The sequence below is a fragment of the Triturus cristatus genome, chromosome 3_2, assembly GCF_964204655.1.
Source record: "Triturus cristatus chromosome 3_2, aTriCri1.1, whole genome shotgun sequence".
In the NCBI taxonomy this organism is placed as follows: Eukaryota; Metazoa; Chordata; class Amphibia; order Caudata; family Salamandridae; genus Triturus; species Triturus cristatus.
The window spans coordinates 1,063,332,137-1,063,351,632 of NC_140584.1; the positions used below are offsets into that span (position 1 = coordinate 1,063,332,137).

The 19,496-nt window shown below is 45.9% G+C and overlaps 1 protein-coding gene across 7 annotated transcripts in view; it reads left to right on the forward strand.

Annotated features, from left to right (window-relative positions):
- The window catches only part of GTF2I (general transcription factor IIi), a 1,662,009-nt gene that overhangs the window by 1,331,100 nt on the left and 311,413 nt on the right, over positions 1 to 19,496 (forward strand). For all 7 annotated transcript variants that reach the window (XM_085649796.1, XM_085649797.1, XM_085649793.1 and 4 more), the window contains 2 exons: positions 11,802 to 11,854; positions 12,413 to 12,505. In XM_085649796.1, the coding sequence (XP_085505922.1) occupies positions 11,802 to 11,854; positions 12,413 to 12,505 (146 nt within the window). The remainder of the gene's footprint in view (positions 1 to 11,801; positions 11,855 to 12,412; positions 12,506 to 19,496) is intronic.

Sequence of the window (19,496 nt, forward strand, 5' to 3'; positions counted from 1 at the left end):
GACTTTCTGGTGTAATCTTGTTCGCAGACCCACCACCGGGGTTGGTATTGCTGGGGTATCTATTCTAAGGTAAGGAATCTATCACTAACGTGTCTCTTTCAGATGCACAAGTTACTACTTGTGTAACGATATATCTGTAAGAGACATTAGTTAGTGATAGATTCCTTACCGCCCCACCCAGCCTCCCCGTTCTGTGAACTGATTTCTAGGGTTAAGGTCATCCCCCTTTTTAGGGCCCTAGTTTCATGGCACCAGTGGTCAGTTTCTTGCATGGCTCTGCGTTCCTGGCGCGGAAAGTCGTGTACAGAACCGACGTGAGCGCGCATGGGTGGCGCCTAAGTAGTCTCCGTGACGTCATCTCGACGCTTACGACGCCAGCGACGGATGCGGAGCCGCACGACGCCACCTCCTGATGCGCAGGGGTACTGCTACAAAAACGTTCCGGATCCAGTCTGACGCCTGGGGATATTCTAAGGTAAGGAATCTATCACTAACTAAAGTAGTAACTTGTGCAACACTAACGTGTTTCTTTCAGATGAACAAGTTACTTACCTTCGGTAATGGTATATCTGTAAGAAACATTAGTTAGTGTTAGATTCCTTACCGCCCCACCCATCTTCCCTTTTCTGCGAACTGATTTTTAGGGTTAAGGTTATCCCTTTTAGGGCCCTAGTTTTATGCACCAGTGGTCAGTGTCTTGCATGGCTCAGCGTTCCTGGCGCGGAAAGTCATGTACAGAACTGACAGCGCGCATGGGTGGCGCCTAAGTAGGCTCAGTGACATCATCTCGGCGCATACGACGCCAGCGACAGACGCAGAGCCGTACGACGCCACCTACTGACGCGCAGAGGTACTACTAGCGAAAACTTTTCGGATCCAGTCTGACGCCCGGTGATAATCTAAGGTAAGGAATCTAACACTAACTAATGTTTCTTACAGATATATCGTTACTGAAGATAAATAACATGTTCATCAGGGGAATCTCTCCGTCATGGTCCAGATCTCGGAGGGAACGACACAAGATCTTCAGTGGTGGTTAACGAAACGCGATTGGATCAGCGGTATGCCCCTCTCTCTTCCCCAGCCACATCTGACAGTGGTGACAGATGCGTCACTCCTGGGATGGAGCAGCCATCTGGGAGAGGCCTCTGGTCTCCGGCTGAATCTGGACTTCACATCAACCTACAGGATTTCCAGGCGATCCGACTAGCATCAAATGCCTTTCTGCCCTCCATCAAGGGAAGGCTAGTGCAGGTTTTCAGACACCTCCACCTGGTACTGCAACAAACGGGTCAGGTGGGATCATAGACTCTCTCAAGAGGACCTACATCTCTCGTCATGGCTGGAACATCAGGGCATATCCCCGGTGACTCAACACCTGACTGGTTCTCTGAACTCCACGGCAGACAAACTCTGCCAAAGATGCCTAGCGGATCACAAGTGGCGGAGGGGGTGCAAGGTCTCTTTTAGCAGTGGGGAAAGCCTTGGTTAGATCTGTTCACCACCCCCCAGAACGCGCAATGTCAGCAGTTCGGCATGCTGGAATTTCCAAGACAGCTTTCACTCTGAGACGCTTTTCATGTCAAGCAGAGCTCAGGCCTCCTGGAAGCCTTTCTGTCCATACTGCTCCTGCCTAGAGTTCTCAAGAAGATCAGGAACAACCAGGCCAAGTCATCCTTGTGGCTCTTGACTGGGCCCAGAGAGTTTGGTATTCGAGTTGTTGAGCATGGCCATTGGTCCTCATGTCAGGCTGCCTCTTCTGGAGGATCTTCTGTTGCAGATCCAAATCTGTCAATGCTCCATCTTCATGGGTGGAGATTGAGAGGCCACAGTTGACAGCTATCGACTTTCCCTCCGAAGTCTGTACTATTATCTTCGCAGACAGGTGTCCCTCCACGAAGCCTGTATACACCTGCCGTTGGGGCAAGTTTGTGGCATGGTGTGCAGAGAAACAGGATGACACTCTGTCATGTCCTTCTCTCTATCCTTTCTGTTTCCCAGCAGGGATCAGGTCTGGGCACTCTAAAGGGCCCTCTTTCTGCCATCTCAGCATTTCTGCAATTGCCTGATCAGCCATCCCTCTTCAAATCCCTTGTTGTAAATTAAATTGGTTCTTGAAAGGTTTGCAACATGTTTCCACCTTCGCCCTTCATCATGTTTAAGTGGGACCTTAATCTGGTCTTAAACTTTCTGATGTGCGCTTGCTTTGAGCCATTGCAAGGTTGTCTTTACAGTGTCCTTACCATCAAGGCAACCTTCCTTGTGGCAATAACAATTGTCTGACGGGTCAGTGAGCTTCGGGCTTTGTCATCCAAGCCACCGTACCTAAATATTTACCCCAGACAAGCTAGTTCTTCGCCAAACCATCACCTGGCTACCTTTTTTGCTCCGCCACATGCCTCTAAGGAAGAGGAGTGACATCACCGTCTGGACCCAAAAAAGAGCTTTGTCATTCTACCTTCAACGCACAAAAGAGTTCTGAGTGGTTGATCAACTCTTTGTGGGTATGTCGGAGTGAAGAAGGGAAAGGCTGTGCAGAAACGGGCCATCTCCTGCTGGATCGTACTCTGCATTAAAATCTGCATTGGCCAATACGCAACATCTTGAGGGCTTGCATGCTCATTCCACCAGAGCCAAGCCTACAGCCACTAGGGGGGCATTTTGCAGACTGTGGTGAACTTACCTGACGCCCTGCTTATCTCCTGCCATTCCTTCTGGGCTGCTGTTGTTGTGGTCTCCCCCGCCGCCATCATCTTCGCTGGCCGCTGTGGGGGTGGACTACATCCCCCAGAGTCCTTGGCGGCACTTCCTGGTCCCGCCTTCCAGCGCGCCCGGAGGCGCTTAAAATCGAGAGGCTCCCTCGGTGGAGCGGGGGCATTTTGCAGACTGTGGTGAACTTACTTGACGCCCTGACGCCCTGCTTATCTCCTGCCATTCCTTCTGGGCTGCTGTTGTTGTGGTCTGCCCCGCCGCCATCATCTTCGCTGGTCGCTGTGGGGGGGGACTACATCCCCCAGAGTCCTTGGCGGCACTTCCTGGTCCCGCCTCCCAGCGCGCCCGGAGGCGCTTAAAATCGAGAGGCTCCCTCGGTGGAGCGGGGGCTTTTTGCAGACTGTGGTGAACTTACCTGACGCCCTGATGCCCTGATTATCTCCTGCCACTTCTTCTGGGCTGCTGTTGTTGTGGTCTCCCCCGCCGCCATCATCTTCGCTGGCCGCTGTGGGGGAGGACTACATCCCCCAGAGTCCTTGGCGGCACTTCCTGGTCCCGCCTTCCAGCGCGCCCGGAGGCGCTTAAAATCGAGAGGCTCCCTCGGTGGAGCGGGGGCATTTTGCAGAATGTGGTGAACTTACCTGACGCCCTGACGCCCTCCTTATCTCCTGCCATTCCTTCTTGGCTGCTGTTGTTGTGGTCTCCCCCGCCGCCATCATCTTCGCTGGCCGCTGTGGGGGGGGGACTACATCCCCCAGAGTCCTTGGCGGCACTTCCTGGTCCCGCCTTCCAGCGCGCCCGGAGGCGCTTAAAATCGAGAGGCTCCCTCGGTGGAGCGGGGGCATTTTGCAGACTGTGGTGAACTTACCTGACGCCCTGCTTATCTCCTGCCATTCCTTCTGGGCTGCTATTGTTGTGGTCTCCCCCGCCGCCATCATCTTCGCTGGCCGCTGTGGGGGGACTATATCCCCCAGAGTCCTTGGCGGCACTTCCTGGTCCCGCCTTCCAGCGCGCCCGGAGGCGCTTAAAAACGAGAGACTCGCTCCGCGTCGCGGGACGCGCGCGGGCGGCGCCGGGCTAAGCCCGGGCAAAGGGCGGGCCCTCTGTGGCCCTCAGGGGACCGAGGGAGACTGGACGGGCCACCCCCCTTTTCTGTTCATTCATCACCCTGGACCTAAGCTTTGAGGTGACTTTGCTATTACCTTTATAGGTCGTATGAGAGTTTGTGTATGCTCCAATAGCTGTTAAAGTGGTGTTTTAACCACGTCTCTAGTGTTGTAACCATTCCTTGGGTCACACCGTATAGAATGACTAAAGCAAGAAAGACTCCTGTGGCTACAAGATCAATCACCAGAAACAAAAATGTATCATCCACACCATTACCATCACTTACAGCTATAGACCTAATGCTACAAAAAACTATAGGTGTAGTTGCTGACGCTATTCAAAACACGGAGAGGCGCCTGTCACTAACCCCAAATATGTGCTTCCCAAATCTTGACATGCATACAACTGTTAACAATAATACTATGGAGTCCCTTTCTAATGCGGAGGATTCACTCTTGTTACTATCTTTTTCAGGACTACCTAGCGGTAAAAGTTGTTTAAATAACACATCTCTAACTCCACTTGTTCCACCGATTAGTATTGAAGGAAGCCCCTTGCCTGTTCCTAATTGTGGGGATAATTCGAGTCTATCTTATCTAGGAAATATGCCATCAAATCCCCCAGGGGAAGTACTTACAGAAAGTTCTCCCCTAGTTAACAACACAACAGTAGATAACTTATCTCCCCCAAAAAAGCTGAAACGGCGTTACGGTAGAAAAACAAAATCAATTGTGTGGAAAACCTACAGACCGATAGGTAATCATAAGCCCTCAGCAAAAGACGTTTGGCAAAACTTTAAACTGGCTAAATCAACTAAAAAAACATCTAACGAGATTGCAAAACCCTCAAAGCAAGATGTATTATTCCTCAATGAAAAACAGCCAGAGAATATTAAAACCCTAATAGAGCAGTCAAGCCAAACAGTTAGGGTGGGTATATTAGATAAACTATACTTAACAGATTTGGAACAGTTATTTCGTTCTCTCCTTCAGCCTATAAGTGAAAAAATATCCAGCATTGAGCAATTTTTGGAGAAGTTTGAGAAGCTTCAGAGCAAGGATTCCATTAGCATGCCCAAATCTTCCATCACATCTATACAGATTGACAATTCAGAAACTGTCGATCTTAACTTGGCATCCCTCTCTCCTTTGGGTGTAATAGTTCATAATGATCCAAAACCGCCCATAAGTGAACACAACGAAATAATAGTAGCGTCAACTATGCCTACTACCTCAGATGGCCTATTAGAGGGCAGCGATGAAAGCGAATGGGCCACGGAAGGTTTATCTCCTGTCTCATCTGATGACCAGGCTGAACCTGAAAGGCCCATATTAACAACAAATACAGCTATTAACGTGCGATCAGCACAACTACCTACGCTGCCACAACAAAATAAAAAACCCATTCATGTTAATCTTCCTCCTGAATCTCACCCATACACCATAGTAATGATAGGTGTACCACAATTAGAAGAGGGTAAGGTAGAGAGATATGGGGATTAGAAAAATAAAGTTAGTCATTGGCTAACCGCACATAGACCGATCCCTCGCCACATTAGTGGTAAAATAACAAACGTTAGGAGGGTCGACTGGGTGGGTCACAGATTTAAATCCACTGAGGGTGATTGTATTATTGTTACCTTTAAGGATAACCGTGTAGTAAAGCACATTACCAGCTGGAAGGAAGGCTCGATTAATAGATTGATTCGTACTATGGACCTAAGTTATTTTTATCCCTCAAGTGCTTACAGTTCTAATAAACTGCTTACAAACCCTAACAGAGAACAGGAGGAAAACTATGTTAATTACAATTTATATCATGACGATGTAACACCAATGAACTATGGTCCTTATATCACAAGAAACCATATACAGTATAGGAGTGATATACCAGGGGAGACTAGTCAGGGCAACTACCCAGTATCTTATTATGAAAAATGGGAGGCCCCACACAGGTTGCTTCATCACCGAAATCATTTTCAAATAAAATACCCTGACATCCACTATAACGTACCTAATTCAAATAGGTTTGATGTCTTTTATGAGCAGAATGGCCTAGAGGGTGTTGATTGACTGCATGATATACCAGTCTTATCCACGTATACTGATTATAAGCCTAGCACTTCTGTCCATGGCGAAATTGAGTCCTCACAAGTAGCAATCGTTCCCCCTTTAAACACTGAATTAGTTAGTAGTAATTATGTAGAGCCAGATATAGATTTTTTAAGAGATAGCCTCGAATCAGTCGAACACGAGCATATTAATACATTGCATTACCCGTCTGAAACTTTTAATCTTCATCCAGCCCATGTAGAACCAATTCCTTCTACTACGGAAGACACAGGAGCTATACATGTTGATCAATTAAATTGTTTATTAGAACCTACTCATACTGAAGTTTCCAATGGTATCGAGACTGATGATGTTTATAATGTGAGTTTAGTCTCCTGGAATGTAGCAGGTTTGGCTGATAAAATAAGTGATCCCACATGGTTGGCATTTGTTAAAAAACATGCTTTCATATGCCTTCAAGAGACATGGATGGAAGATAACAATGTTTTCATTGAAGGATATCAAAGTTTCATTAGGCCAGCAGCCCCCTCAGCTAGTGGTAGAGCAAAGGGGGGGCCTGGCCATTTTTATAAATTTGGCTCTTTCTTGCCTTACACGTAATCGACATAATGCAAATAGAAATGTGCAAGTACTCGAACTGAAGAGAGGTAAACATGCTCTGACTCTGGTTAATTTTTACAACGCTATATCCAGTCAAGGGGAATGTAATATATTGTCTCTGAAAGAAATGCTGAGAGAAGGTGCAGGTGTATTGTCATGTAATCTACTGATAGCAGGAGACTTTAACGTACACCCTTGTGGTAACCCACGAGTTACTCCCATGGGGTCTCTGGGATGTAACAATGTGAATGGTTTTCATTTCAACCACACTAGGTGTGGACTTCTCCTAAATGATTTGCTAAATGAAAACAATTTGTCTGTAGCTATGTCTATGGTGCCTGAGTCTAAGGTTCATGATGTTCCAACATTTAAAGGATCAGTCTATGGGTCTTTTATAGACCATATATTTCTATCTGCAGACCTTGCCAATCTGGCTTCCAGTTTTACTATCCAAACGAATATTTACAGTGATCATAACCCCCTAACTATTAGATTGGGTGGGGGTGTATTCGAACAGCGAAAGCACTGTGAAGATCGGGGAACCTTAAAATGTATAAATGGTAAACGTCGTCTGAAATGGCACTTGGTAAATCATGAAAACTTTTATAATGAAATTAATCATTTATGTGGCCAAGAACTTGCGGCTTGTGCATCAACATCCACATCCTCAGAGCAAATTATAGCTATTTTTGAGGATGTGGTGTCCACAGTAGGCTCATTGCTGCTAGTTTCAGTGAAGGGACAAGTCAGAAATAACCCTAAATGGTTTGACCATACTTGCTCTAAGGCAAGCAAAGACTTAAGAAAAGCATTAAAAACTAAACCCAGAGACGCAGGTCTAATTAAAAATCTTCGATTGATTTACAAGAAATCACTTGATAGACGTAAAAAGGAAATAAAGGCCAGTACCTGGGAATCTTTGCTTGACCCTTTAATTCTGGGTAACAGCAGCAAATTTTGGGAAATTATCTATAAACCTTTGTTTGATAATCCCAGTGATACTGCATTAGGTACTAACATCCCGGAGGAGGATTGGATCAATCATTTTAGCGCAATATTTAAAAGCAACGAGCAACAGGCAGAACATGAATTTTTAATTCCCAAGGAGAATTCTCTGTATTTTTTGGTCAACGAGGTAGAAAAGGCCATTCATGGGCTAACCGGTAATAAGGCCCCAGGACCGGATGGTCTACCCCCGGATCTTTTTAAATCTTGTACCCGACTTTGGGCCCCTGTTCTCACCAATGTAATAAAAGCAGCTGCGAACTCTGTTTGCCAAAAGTCATGGGGGCAATCGACTATAGTTCCTGTGTTTAAAAAGGGTGATCGTAGTAGCCCATTATGCTACAGGCCTATCTCATTAATCAACTCTGTAGCAAAAGTAGTAGGGGGTGTAATCTTGAACAGGTTAACAACATGGGCACACGAGAATAAGGTTATATCCCCAATACAATACGGCTTCAGACCTGGACACTCAACAGTAACCCAGTGTCTGAACCTATATTTGATCGTAGGCAAATATACTTTGGCGCGACAGGGAACCATTCATATGGCTTTTATGGACTTATCATCCGCTTTTGACTGCGTGGACAGAGGTAAATTATGGGACATTATGTCAAAGATGGGCGTTGAGCAGAATCTAATTTACTTACTGGCTGATCTGCACTCTGATACAAGAGCAAATGTTCGCTATACTCAAGATTTGAAAGTGACAGGGGACATTAGAATCAATCGGGGTGTTCGACAAGGATGTATCCTGGCCCCATTCCTGTTTAACCTATATATTAATGAGTTAGAGGATTATTTGTTAAGAACAGGTGCGGATTACCCTTATGTAGGCCGAAGAGGTGTTCCAGTTCTGCTCTACGCAGACGATGCTGTCCTGGTCTCAAGGACAGCAATCGGTCTCCAGACACTCTTAAATTCATTTCATCTTTTTATGGAGTCTCGAGGCCTTAGTATTTACAACTCTAAGTCCTTTGTTATGAAAATTGGCCAGGGGGCAAGAAAACCAAATTCTTTCATCATAAACGGGGAAAAAATTCCATCGTCCAAAACCTTCTCATACCTTGGGGTCCTTCTTGATGATCAATTATCTTGGGGCCCTGCAGTCCTTAAAAAGAAGGGCGAGGTAACTCGCGTTAACGCAGCCATACTTGGTTTTGCGAGAAAAATGGGCAATAGCCCGGTGGCCGCCTTGCTTAAACTATACCAAGCCAAGAGCGTTGCCGTTGCTTGTTACGGTAGCGAGCTCTGGGGCTATAGCCAGATGCGAGACCTAGAGGCTACAGAAAACAACTTTCTAAAGAAGGTCTTGAGGCTGCCAAGGGGAATCGGTAACTTCTCGGTTCATGAGGAGTTGGGTGTACCCTTTCTTAGTGATAGAATAGCAGCAAACCCCTTATTATGTTGGATGAACTCTTGGCTAAACAATGACATACCTCTTACTCACGATATATTAAGAGAAGCATTAACTTGGGATGGAAAGCTTAAGGTCCCGTGGCTGAAGTACATAAAAGATTGCCTCACTGAATTGGGACTGCCGGATCTGTTCTCAATCCCAACTACTATAACTAAAGCAGATGTTACATTCGTGAAAAAAACATTCATGGCAACTAGGTACCTTGCACGGGAGGAGGGTGAGCTTTTGAAAAACAGTGTCAGGAAACACGTCCTACTTAAAACATGTTTACAAATGGAACCGAATTTATCATGGCCTATGTCCGGCTATGATCGCTTTCTGTTGACAAGGTTCCGTTTTGACCTGTTTCACCTCTTACTGGCGGTACCAAGAGGGGCCCATCGAGGTCAAGTGTTGCCTGCTTGCGGCTGCGACGGAAAGTCTCCGCAAGATTTGGCGCACTTTTTATTTATCTGTCCTTACTACTCAGTACCTCGGAGGCTTTATTTAAAGCGTTGCCTAAAAAAACTAAAATTTACACAGATTAAACCAGCACTTTATTTCCTTCAACTACTGAATTGCGACTACACTCTATATGTATGCAGTTTTTTAAAATTAGCCATCACTTTCAGGAAAAGTATGGAAGGATAATTATGTTGTTATTATTATTGTATCTCTTAATCTTTTTAACTTTGTATAATTATTTATATTCTTAACCTGCTTACCCTGCCTGTTGCTCTGGCTCTTAATGCTTACATAATCTGCCTGTCTTACAAATGAACTGGATAGCTTGTTTTTTAAATTGTTTATGAAATTTGTTTATGAATGTATGTTTTATGAATTGTACTTTTATGATTGTAAAGATTACAATCGAATAAAGTTATTACTACTACTACACTGTGTTAGGACGTGGAGTTCCAGTCCTGGACATCTGCCAGGCAGCAATGTGGGCCTCTCTGCACACGTTGACAAAACACTACTGCCTCGACAGTCAGATCTGTCGGGATGGGCACTAAGCCTGTTTGGTCCTACAGGACTTTTTGGTGTGAAATTGTGTCGCAGAACCCACCTCCTGGGAAGTTATTGCTTGGGTATCTATTCTAAGGTCAGGAATCTGCGTCTAGAAGTCTCTATCAAATGTACAAGTTACTCACCTTCAGTAACGCCTTATCTAGTAAAGAGACTATCTAGCTGCAGATTCCTCATCGAGCCACCGATTCTCCTTGAACAGATTTCTAGGGATCGGGAGGTCCCCTTTCAGGGCTGTAGTTTTCCACACCAGTGGTCAGTGTTCTTCTTGGCTCCGTGCTTCTGGCGTGAAAAGTCGATAAAAAAAACCTGACATCAGTGTTCTTATTTATTTATTTTGAAGGTTTTATATAGCGCAGACAAGATTCTTACGGTTATGAGAGCGCTTTACAAGCAGATATAGCAAATAAAACTCAAATTACAGACCGAAACGAAAAACAGTTGTGATCCGAGCACATCATACAAAGAATGACAGCATGTAAACATAGTTCATGTGAACTTGGACAGGAGAATAGCTTTCACTTCTTTTTTTGAACGATAGATTGGAGGGATTCCGTCTGGTTTCAGGAGGTAGTGCATTCCAAATCCTAGAGGCAATCCCAGAGAAGGCCCGATTGTATGTTTTCTTCTTAGAAAATTGTTGTGGTTTTAGTAGAAAGTTATTAGCGCTTCTGGAGTATCTATTGCCACAAGATAGTACCAGTTTCTGTGCCAGGTAGCTCGGAGAATTGTGGTGAATAGCCTTGTGTGTCATGCTTGCGATTTTCAGTTGAACTCTAGCTTCAAAAGGTAACCAATTGAGGGCTCTTAAGTCTGGGGGGATGTGGCAGTTTCTTTTGGAGCCAGTGATGAGTCTGGCAGCTGAGTTGATTGAGGCTCTTAGAGGGGCTGTCGTCGATCTGGGGAGCCCGCAAAGGGTAGCACTCCTATAGTCAATTCTTGGGAGTACTAGAGCTTGAACAGCAAGTTTGAGGTAATTTGCGGGGAGGAACGGTTTGAGTTTTCTTAGGATATTCATTTGATAAGTTGCTCCTTTGGTTGCGCTGCTGATGTGTTTCTGCATGTTAAGGTTTTTGTTGAGGGTAACTCCCAGTGATTTAGCGGAGACAATGATAAGAGGTTGGCAGTTGAGTGCTGTGAGGTGTTTCAGCCAGAGACTGATGATGGTCTATTGATTGGGGGGAGCGCTGAGGAGGAATTCTGTTTTGAGGGTGTTTAGTTTCAGTTGGTTTTCAGCTAACCAGGTCTGGGTTTTTTTAAGCGATTTGATGTCTTCTGGTGAGTGGATTTTTAGGTAAATTTGTGTATCGTCCGCGTACATGTGATATTGAACATTAGAGGAGCTGAAGATGTTGGTGAGCGGAATCATGAATAAGTTGAAGAGAGTAGAAGAGAGGGAAGATCCTTATGGAACTCCTAAAGTGACTAGCGCTTGAGGGGCACCTATATAGGCACGCGCATGTCACCTCCTGCATGGACGATGCCATCCGGAGCCAAACTATGCCGCCTACTGCATGCAGGGGTACTGCTAACGAACATTTTCCAGATTCAGTCTGACACCTTTGGATAATTCTAAGGTAAGGAACCTGCGGTTAGATAGTGTCTCTTCCAAATAAGGCATTATCGAAGGTAAGTAACTTTAAACGTATATCTACTGTTCATCACCCACCATGGTATTTCTAACTCATGAAGGCCTGCATATGGACTTCCAGATCTAGGCAGGGTACAAACACAAGTCCATGCAGAACGAAAACATGATGTTTCCTACCTACAGGGTCTCCACAAATGTATTGTTTTCACAGCACTTGAAAAATTGTACAGTAATCTTAAAAATGCTGAATTTTAACTAATCTGTTAAAATATTGCGTATTCTTTCACAGGCCAGAGATGTTTAGTTCTGAACTGCAAGACGTTTCTTTAGTCGTCCTACAAAGTGAGTAATCTTCCATTGAGAGACCTATCGCAGCGGTTTTGTGCTCGACAGCAAACGGGTAGAAATGTTTCAAATGTATAGAAATGATGTATATTACAAAATTATTTTTGGCATATTTACTTAGATTTTCTTCTATGATGCATTCTTGACCTAAAGAAATGACATAGCTTTACAATTACAAGTTAAATTGCATATGTTTAGTGGGATGTGTAATGTGCTCTCCTTTGAGTATTATCTGTTCATTTATTTATTACACATACCTTGTTAGCTCATATAGAGGGTAAAAGGCTTGCTACTTGTCATTGTGCGTTTTGGCAGAGCATGCAGGTAGAATTAACAGATTTATAAAATTCACAGACTTTGCAGTAAGGTTTTACTTGCAAAATCATGCCATTTGAGCAAATCTGTGCTGAGGCCATAACTGGATGCTCACATGTTGACTAATAATGTTTTAATTCGCGTTTTAATAGCTAAGAAGAGTGCCAACAAATATTTCACCACTCGGCTGATTGTAATGCCTGTCGTTTTACCTTGCTCGTTTCTCCCACCTCCCTGTAGGAAAAATCAAGAAATCCCGAACAGCCGCAGCTTCTGCAGCGAGTACTGCTGCTGGAGTTGAAGAACTTAACATCATTCAAGTCACTGTTCCAGGTAAAAATGTTTTATGGCATCACTACCCTATTTCCCTTATTCTGCTGGAGAATTCGACACTTTTGAAAAAGAATGTTTTTTGTCTGGTGGGTTTTGTGGTCTCTAGTTTCTACATTTCTACATCTAGTGCGAATGGAGGAGGAGTCTCACTAAAAGTCTATCTAGGTTCATGATGTTAGGCAAAACCAGGCACCCCCCAAACAGAAGATCTTGATGCAGGAAGCAAAAAACTCTAGTTTGTGATTCCATGAATGGCTGAGGAGCCATACAGTCTTATAGAATAGCACACATCTGAAGAGGTACAAAATGACAGTTGTGTGTGGCGGTGCAGACCTATCTCGACTCTCAACTAGACCCCTATTATGAATGGCTTGTAACTTACAACCTTGCTGCTAAGACTAATTACCAGCCAGAGTGGCAATTGTAAGTGGTGTGCCCGTCAAGGAGGAACTCTGGCTACTGAAGTTGTGCTTGCCCCTAGGCAGTCATCTTCCACCTCTAGGCTACATTGAACTGCCTCATTTGTTGGGGTTCACTATAAATGTGCTGAGGTCATACTTGGCTCCTTAGAAAACGTTCCCATTCATCTGAGCCATTCTTGGCTTAATGCAGTTTCATGCTTTCCCCCCTGAACGAAGAGTCCAGGACATTATTGCTATGATCCCGATATTTCAACCAGGATCCTGGTTCTCAGTGAGGTTGACACTCAGGTTGCTGGGACTGATGGCCTCCTGTATTCTGCTGGTCAGGCACACCAGGTGGCATATGCAGGGTCTGTAGTGGGATCTGAAGTCCCAGAGGCCCAGAATAATGGGGATCGCTCCAGTTATGTCCAGGCTTTGGAGGAGACTGCAAAAGACCTCCAGTGGTGGTTGCTGGATACAATTTGTGTCATCAACAGACCCCTCCCCTACGCCACCCAGAACTAATAGTGGTGATTGATGCGTCACTTATAGGTCGGGGTGGGGACTTGCGGTATATGCGATCAGAGGCATCTGGTCTCTGGCAGAGTTTTGGCTCCACATCAAGCATCTGGAGCTGCAGGCCATCCTATTGGCATTGAAGGTCTTCCTCCCATCCATCAAAGGAAGGCCTATTCAGATGCTCATGGACAACACCACTGCCATTTGGTATTGCAAAAAACAGGGCGATGTGGGGTCTAGGATCCACTCCGCCTCTGGAAATGGCTGGAACACCAAGGGATTGTCCTGGTAGTACACCACCTAGCAGAGTGGTCTTCAAACGTTTTAATGCCGCCACCCCCAATGAAAAATAAAACCTCATGGGGGCCCCCTCTCAATTTTTAAAAATTATTCTATTAACCTGGTAATGTTTAAATATGTCTAGTCTTATTTAAACATTTCAGGTAAGTTCTGCTACCATTTTAAAAATGCATTCAAATACATGACTGCCAAACATACTATTCTGGTAAGGCAGGCCTTACTAAAGTCCTAACGTATCCAAAGCGTGATTATTAGAAATATTTGATGGAAGTTTAGAAGAATACTTGGAGTCCTGTCCCTTTTGACACCTTCTCCAATCCAGAATATACATTACAAAAGATGTTAGTGATGGTCATTACAGAGCGGCTTACTGCGCTCCTTTTTTTCGTTTGAAAGCAAAGCACTGTTTCAGCATAATGCTTCTTTTGGCCACAGCCTGGCGCCCCCCTACCCTCTCCCCCCCTTTGAAGACCCCTGCCCTAGCGCGATCTCCGAATGTCAGAGCGGACAAACTCATCTTGCAACGCCTCACGGATCATGAATGGCAGGTGCATCCAGATGGTATGCAAAGTCTCTTCCTCAAATGGGGACAACCTTAGCTTGATCTCTCGACATGCAGAGAATGTGCAATGTCAGTACATTTGCAAGTATGGAGCTTCTAAGGCATTTCTCTCTCTGAGATGTGTTCTGCCTAAAGTGGAACTTTGGGAATTATGCACGCCTTTCTGCTGATATCTCTCCGGCCCTGAGTTCTGTTGTGTATTCAGGTGCGGCTGATCCATTTGGGCGGAGGGGCCACGCCCCTTCACCTTTTGCCCCGTAGGAACAGTCTGTCAGGCCGAACCAAGGTCAGCCTGACAGACACTGTTCACTTTCAGTTCAAGCAGCCAGGAGCCAGACATGCGCATTTAGCGCTGGCTCCTGGTTGCGTGATCTGAACTTTGCTGGGCTGAGAAAGTCACAGCTCCTGTAGGCGTTACGTTCTAAGCTCAGCAAAGGTTGCTGAGGCCCTCTCCTCAGTGATGAGGGGTAGCGTCACTGATTGCCTCACACCTGGGTGCTTCAGTTTTAAGCCCTGAAGCGCCCTGGGTTGAGTGTCAATCAGTGACACTTCATCACAGAGTGGGGTGGGGTCAGAAGTCTCACTGACCCCAACCCACTCTGTGATGATGTTGGGACTGCTGCCTTCCCTCATTGGCTGACCTTAGGTCAGGGAAGGCAGCAGTCCCAAGCCTTCTAGGACCTGCCGAGGCAGCACAGAGCTGGATGAAGGTAAGTGTGTTTTATTTTATTTTTTAAATATTATTTGGTGCATGCTTACATGTATGAATGTTTGGGAAAGAGTATTGTGAATTAATGGGTTTGTGTGTGTGTGCGCCCGTGTGTGAATGCATGGTTGTGAGTGTTGTGTATGTGTGTGTGTGTGTGTCACGTCCACCCCCCTCGCTCCAAAACCTACCGGCCGCAACTGTGTGTATTTATATAGCACACAACTCAGGCAGTTGGGTATGCTGGCATGAAGGCAGGAGCTGTATGGGCCAAGACAAGGTTGGGCTAGGTGAAGAGCCAGGTCTTCTGTTTCGTGCTGAATTCAGGAGGAGGATGCTCTGATGTACTGAAGCAGGTCATTCCAGGCTTTAGGAGCCAGTTAGGAGGAGGCATGACCTCCAGATCTGGTTCTACGTGTGCAGGGGGTGTGTGCGAGTTGGCATTTGTCTAAACAGAGTTGTCTGGTTGGTCAGTGGAAGTTTGTGGTGGTTGAGGTGCAGTGGTGTACACTGTGTGCTTGAGGAGTTTGAAGAGTGCTCATTTGTGGATTGGGAGCCAGTGGAGCTGTTGAGTGATGTGTGGGGTGGAGGTTTAGGGTGAATCTGGCTGCAGATATATGTTCCGGAGTCTTCTGGTCAGTTGAGCATTGATTTCAGCATAGAGTGTGTTGCTGGTGATGAGGGCTTGGGGGATGGTTCTGTGTCTGTTGGTGGGGAACCAGTTGAAGGTCTTCTTGAGCATCGTCATTGTGTGGAAGCAGGAGACGGGGAATGCATTCACATGCTGGTCATGGTGAGTTGGTTGTTGATTACCATTCTCTTTTTTCTTTTTAACCCGTTGACCGCAGCACAAATTCCGCCACGGTGCGGGCAATTTAATCAGTGGGCGGGGTTTGGACTGCCCCCCGGCTGTCCTCCGCACACTCCCACCGTCACGTGGGACGGCCGGGGGCCGTCCGCAGCACCGAAGGGGTAAACTCTTTTTATTTAACATTTGCATCATTATGCTCAATACATGACAACCTATATATTTGTTTCTTATGTTCCGTAACATATAGAGCATTAAAAGAACAGCATCTTAGGAACTACATGACAGTTTACATTTGAATGTCTGATTTCCAAATTCTAGTAAAGTCTTGCCTTGGTCAACATACATATTTACATTCCACACTTAGGCCACAAGTTCCCCTGTAGGATTTCCACGGTCCCCACACTTTTTCTCACTTCTGCAGTAATCCTCTCCCTTTATAAATTACTTGCTCCACATTCTGACACCAGTCTAGGTCAGTCTTCCCCTGATATGTCGTTGGGGGGACTGATTTCCCCCATGTCTTGGCTACATTTCTTTTAGCTTCCCCCAGAGCTAGAGCAACCCAGATCTGAAGATATCTTGGCCGAGGGTCATCTCCTGAGATATTTAATAGTATTTCTCTTGGGTACACTCGAACAGTGTGAAATATAACTTGGGTCACTATAGTTGTGATTTGGTGCCAGAAGGTTTGGATGATTGGGTAGTCCCATAATATATGGTAGAAAGCGGTTTCCAGACCACGGTTTCATAAGCAGAGTGGAGTGGATGCTTTCCCTATTCTAAAGAGAAGGGTCTGAGAGTGATCGGACGATGGAGGATCCTTAATTGAATCAGCCTAAATCGTTGATTGCTATTCTCAGGTTCTTTCTGTGGGTTTCCAGGAGGGGTGTGGGTCCATGTTCGTCAAGCCACCTTTTGGAGATCCAGAGTGCAGGATCTTGGACACCGGCTTGTTGCAGTCATTGGATAGGGACGGGATGGGAGAGGGTGTTGAAGGCTGCAGAAAGAGCCACTTGCATGAGGGCTGCGGTGTCACCTTTTGTCCATCATACAAATGCCGTCCATGGTGGCAATGAGGGGGTCTTTGTAATGTGGTTAGGCCTGAATCCAGATTTAGTGGTGTCGAGGAGGTGGTTGTCAGTGAGGCGGGTGGCTAAGCATTTGTTTATCATCTTTCCCATGACTTTTGCCAGTAGGGTAGAAGGGAGATAGGCCGGTAGTTGGCAAGCACCTTCAGGTTTGCTGAGGGATTCATTAGTAGAGGCAGTATTGTCATGTTTCGAGGTATCCAGGTAGGTGACTATGATGATTGAGTCATTCAGGATCAGGGAGAGGGCTGCTCTGATGCGTGCAGTCCTTTTAATGAAGATGTGGTGAGGGCACGGGTCTGAGGGTGCTCTGGAGTGTATGGACTGAACGGTTATTGCGGTTTCTTGAGTTTTTATGGTTGCTGGATCTGCCTTCCTTCTTTAAATCACTCATTGTGGTGTGTTTTTTGACGGATGTGAAGAAACGGGCCATTGGTTGGGTGGCCTGCATAAGTAATGGGTCCACAATCACCCCCTTCACTGGAAACCAAATAAACCATTGTACTACCTGACTCGCAGGGTTGCAAAGCAGAGCAGTCCAAGGTCTACTCGAACAAGGTATTGTGGGCTAGTAATCACCATTAGCTGGCATGCAGTAATAAACTCCAATATAGGATTGCCCAAGTTGTGCTTTTTCTTTAGAAAAACGAAATATACACATACTGCTTAATACTATGCAGTAATTTACAAATGTACATAAGGCTGGTGTAAATAACTTTAGCAACATTACATTTAACCCCTAATGGTTTAGGACCCCAAAACCACTGTACCCCACCTCTCCATGTACCAAATTGCACATGACCATATAGGGGGGTGTCACTTTACATTAGGTCAGTGTTACCACACTTCATGAGTGTGAGTGTCTGAGTGTGCCTACCCAGAAATTCTGAGATATGCGCCTGCCCTCCGATCAGGCTACTATTTTGGGAAGATTTTCTGTCACAGCAGCAAGACCGGATTCTCCACCTGAACCTGCAAAATCTACATGTTCATGCTTGGAGATGGAGTGGCAGCGGTTGACAACATTTGACTTACCAACTGAAGTATTGGATGTTATCCTGCCTCCCATGTGCCCTTCCATGAAGTGTATTTCTGGATAGGGCTTGGCTAAATTTGTGGACAGACCCTTGGCAAACCAAACTATTGGATATTTTGTTATTTGTTTTGTCTTTGTCCCAGCTATTGCAGTGAGCACTATAAAAGGTGATTTGTCAGATCTTTCGCATTTTTGCCTTTACTGTACCATCATCTATTGCAATGCTTTTTCTTAAAGGTGGGGCATAAATTTTACACAGCTGCTCTTTGCGGCTTCTGACTGATTGTCTTCCGCATTGCAATCACTTCAGCTTGTCGCACGAGTGAGCCCTAGGACCTCTAGGTGCAACTGTCCAAAAGCACCTTTTTTCCTGACAGACTGGTGTTGAGGACCAGGGCGGTCTTCTTGTCAAACGTTGTGACTTCTTTTCACGTTGAGAAATCCATCACCCCGCTAACATTCTTTTCCCCCTCGAAAGAGGAGGAGAGACTCCATCGGCTAAACCACATAAAAGGTCTCTGTCTAGGTGGATTGTTCTTTGCATTAGGATCTGCTATGCACTGGGCACAATGCAGCCTCGGAGAGGACTGAGGGTCTGTTCCCCCAAGGTCAAGGCTGTTATCACTGTGCTTCTGGAATCAAGCTATCCTGGCTGAAGAGGGGTGAAACCCCGAAACCGGTCCTAGGATGCTTGTTTCCAGTCCAGGGAGGACCTGGCTTGGCAGTTCGGGCTGGACTGTACCCATGAGGCACAGGGTCAAGACTGATTTGCATATGGCTGGGTTCAAGCTGGAACGGCATGGTGAGCAAAAAAACGATGGATTTAGGCCCAGATCTCTGTACTGGGGTGAATGTATGACATTGTTCTGCATTCTGTCCATCACTGTTTTTTTTGCATTTGTCACCCCGAGTGGGAAGGGTATGCCCAGACGTGGGTCCCGTGCTCTCCATGCCACTGGAATCAAGCTATCCTGGCTGAAGAGGGGTGAAACCCCGAAACCGGTCCTAGGATGCTTGTTTCCAGTCCAGGGAGGACCTGGCTTGGCAGTTCGGGCTGGACTGTACCCATGAGGCACAGGGTCAAGACTGATTTGCATATGGCTGGGTTCAAGCTGGAACGGCATGGTGAGCAAAAAAACGATGGATTTAGGCCCAGATCTCTGTACTGGGGTGAATGTATGACATTGTTCTGCATTCTGTCCATCACTGGTTTTTTTGCATTTGTCACCCCGAGTGGGAAGGGTATGCCCAGACGTGGGTCCCGTGCTCTCCATGCCACTGGAATCAAGCTATCCTGGCTGAAGAGGGGTGAAACCCCGAAACCGGTCCTAGGATGCTTGTTTCCAGTCCAGGGAGGACCTGGCTTGGCAGTTCGGGCTGGACTGTACCCATGAGGCACAGGGTCAAGACTGATTTGCATATGGCTGGGTTCAAGCTGGAACGGCATGGTGAGCAAAAAAACGATGGATTTAGGCCCAGATCTCTGTACTGGGGTGAATGTATGACATTGTTCTGCATTCTGTCCATTACTGGGTTTTTTTGCAGTTATCACTGTGCTGGCATGT